Here is a 3,557-nt window from a genome sequence, read left to right as displayed (position 1 = left end):
TCAATATATTACTAAAAGTAAAGCAAAGGGACTTGGGACAGATTGGAGAATTTTCGGGTGGAGGAAGAAGGAGGAAAATCAATAATATTGCTCCAGAAAAGATGCTTCCTAATGAAGATGTCTAAGGGGAAATACAGATAGAGTTAGCTGACTCTTCTGAATGAATATTGGTGTGTTTGACTATCTCTGCCTCTGATCCTTACAGGGTGGAGTAGATGATGAGGTGACGCTCTCCGCCTACATCACCATTGCTCTGCTGGAGATGCCACTGCCTGTCACTGTATGTACTAGCACATTCCCTGTACCTGCTTCTCACAAATATAAGGGGGGAAAAAAATCATGGAACTATGAGTCTCTGAGGAAAATGAGTTGTGGAGTTTGTGTGATTTAATTTCGGTGTATTTCACTGGAACATAAAAGACTACATCCTTTTGGAAACTGCAGAGGAAATTATTTTTCTGGTCCAAACCGTGAGGTTGCACAGGCACACTGGAGATTTTTCTCAGGAGTTAGGCTGCAGGATATAGTTCATTTGCCTGGTTCTGCTATCTTAAGATATTTCATCTTATTTATAGCACCCAGTTGTCCGCAGTGCTCTGTTCTGCCTGGAAAGTGCTTGGGAATCCACCTCAGAGGCCCAAGGAAGTCTCGTCTATACCAAAGCATTATTGGCCTATGCCTTCGCCCTAGCAGGAAACCAGGCCAAGCGAAGACAGCTGCTTGAGTCACTGGACAAAGAGGCTGTGAAAGAACGTAAGAGCTGCTACTGCAACATTTACTTCCAAAAATCACCAGTTAACAGAAGAAGGGACAGGACTTTCGGAACTCATGACTATCATGATTATATTATATCATATCACATCATACTATACTATATTATAAGAATAATTATCATGGAACATAAATTCTAGGTAATGTGGATCATTTTATCAACTCACACCTTATATGCCCTATGCAGCCCAACTTCTAATATCACACAAGTATGTAATAGGCACAAAGACACAATGTGATTTGCTGGAACCTCAATTTACTATCTTGGCAGATTTGCTTGGTTGGTGACTACTTAATATTTTTACTTCATTTACATCAATTCACTAGGTGAGCTCTAATCACAATGATCATTCATGAATTATCTAAACTTAAGATCCTGTCATTTTCCATTTCAAAGAGGACTCAATTCACTGGGAACGTCCCGGGAAACTTCAAGAAGCGAAGGCATTCTATTATCAACCTCGGGCTCCTTCTGCTGAAGTGGAGATGACATCTTACTTACTCCTTGCCTATCTTACTGCCCAGCCTGCCCCATCTCCAGAAGACCTGTCTGTAGCCTCACGTATTGTGAAATGGATCACCAAGCAACAAAACCCCAATGGGGGCTTCTCCTCCACTCAGGTCTGTGGAGAGACTCTAGGAAGTAATATAAGTATATTAACACATACGTAGACACAACCATATTCCGGGAGTTGAATAACTGAATAGTGTGTCTAATTCATACTTTCTTCATTCCTTCATCACCAGGAAGATTCCAGCCTCATTATTTTGTATATGGATTATTGCTCTGTCCTTGTACAGTCTCATATTTTCTCTCCTTAGTGGAACCTCAATGTAAAGTAGATCANTCAGCATCTTAGCTGTAGAGGACAGTGTCACTGGCCCTCATATGTGGGATCCGAACCGGGGCACTCTGGCATCCCAAGCCAGTTCTTAACCATCGCGCGCCACTTGGCCGGCCCTGGAGTATCACTTTTTAATCAAGCTAACTCTGGCCTTAACAGATCTAATTTATTTGTCCTAATCTTCATGATGTTTTATTATATAATTACACTATTTCCTCAACTATGTCAAACATACCCCCAAAACAGACATTCTACTCCAGGGGGAGAAGTTTTTCATTATCCCTTGGAACACCCCTTCTGATATCTGTGTGCATACTTGCACAGCTGTTTCCTTGAAATGCCTTCTCTATTCTCCTGTTTCTCATCCTTCAATGATCATCTAAGTTCTACTTTGGTAAAGTCTTTTCTGGTCAATCTAAAGTTCATTTTCTGTCCTGTATTGAGTCTCTGCTGCCTATAACACATACTTTACTATATCCTATTATTCATGTCCCCATATCTTATTCACTGTTAAATAAAAAAATCATTCCTGAAATTCTCTTGCTATAGCTACTATCCATTGCTCTTGTTTGATTCTCATCGCAAATAGAGAACACGTGATCATCATGTCAGTGTAAAAGCAATATCTGGTGTATTAATTTACTCTATATTCTTTCCTCTACCAGCTGAATAATCAGCTTAGGGAGAGCTACATTTGTTTCCATGTCTAGGGAAAAATACATTTACCTCCAGACTATTTGAAAAATACATTTAGTACCTCCAGCCTGTAGGAAGGACTAGCCTTCCTATTGGGCAAATACATAAGTAACAAGTTGGTAGCTTAAATTGTTCAAGTAATAAACATTCCCTGAGCAAATGACCTTATTCTACTTGACAGATAAGGCAACTATAAGAAATTAATAAGAAAAGTGAGGTTTACATTGGACCCTTCATGTTGTCTTTCCGTAGCAGGTTCACAAGGCTCACCTGCAGCACGTGTTGGTCTAGCTTATGAGCCAATGATGATAAGAGAACACTTTCTAGCCGAGGAAGTAAAAGAGACAGTCCGGAAGTTTTTCCCCGAGACCTGGATCTGGGACTTGGTGCCACTCGAGTAAGTTGTGTGTTGCCTGGAATTTAGTTTAAGAAATTTGAATTCTTCTCTATGACTCTGGTGTTATCCTTGGTTCCTGATCCTTTCAGTTCTTCTCCACTCCTTTCTGATAAATACTTAGGTTCATAGTTCATTTATATCATAGTTAGACAATGCAATTTGTTTTTTTAATTTTGTCCTAAGACACCTAAACTAATAAAATGCATTAAGCTACCCTTGCCCTAAAAAGAAAAGAAAAACTTTCAGAGACTCCATTAATAGTGACAAACCTTATATCAAGTTTAGCATTTACCCCCCTAGGTTACTAAATTATCATGCCTTAGGGTCAGCTAGGGTCCATGCTCAAAAAAAAATTCATTCACTCCCGTCCTCTTTTCCTTCTTTCTAGTTTATCAGGTAGCAGTGAGATGGCAATGAAAATCCCTGACACCATTACAGAGTGGAAGGCCAGCGCACTCTGCTTGTCTGGAACAACGGGGCTTGGCCTCTCCCCCATCATCTCTCTTCAAGTCTTCCAGCCCTTCTTTCTAGAACTTACTCTCCCCTACTCTGTGGTGCGAGGAGAAGCCTTTACACTCAAAGCCACTGTGTTCAACTATTTGTCCCACTGCATTCGGGTAAGTGTACTTCTCTCGAAGTGAGCAAAAGTAGAAGGAAGGAACACAGTCACCATTCATTCCCTAGGCATCCTACCTAGGTAGTCTCCTAGTGAAGCATAATTGAATATGATGTAACTTAGTTTTGTAATGGAATAGATACTAACAGCAAAACTACCTGGCATGTCCAAAGTGGTAATGTTATCTTCATTTGGGACTTGGTATTATCTGTGTATTCCTGAATTCCTATAT

At 40.2% G+C, this 3,557-nt stretch overlaps 1 protein-coding gene across 1 annotated transcript in view; it reads left to right on the top strand.

The window, feature by feature from the left end:
* Positions 1–1,568, top strand: part of LOC109372739 (pregnancy zone protein-like) — a 6,895-nt gene extending 5,327 nt beyond the window's left edge. The window contains exons 6-8 of the mRNA XM_019626164.1: positions 199–280; positions 576–753; positions 1,169–1,568. Coding sequence (XP_019481709.1) covers positions 199–280; positions 576–753; positions 1,169–1,443 — 535 coding nt within the window. The 3' untranslated portion in view covers positions 1,444–1,568. The remainder of the gene's footprint in view (positions 1–198; positions 281–575; positions 754–1,168) is intronic.
* Positions 1,569–3,557: the final 1,989 nt, after the last annotated feature.

The sequence above is a fragment of the Hipposideros armiger genome, unplaced genomic scaffold, assembly GCF_001890085.2.
Source record: "Hipposideros armiger isolate ML-2016 unplaced genomic scaffold, ASM189008v1 scaffold_662, whole genome shotgun sequence".
Taxonomy (NCBI): domain Eukaryota; kingdom Metazoa; phylum Chordata; class Mammalia; order Chiroptera; family Hipposideridae; genus Hipposideros; species Hipposideros armiger.
The sequence above is the reverse complement of the archived record's forward strand: the minus strand, read 5'-3'. Positions and strand labels throughout refer to the sequence as shown.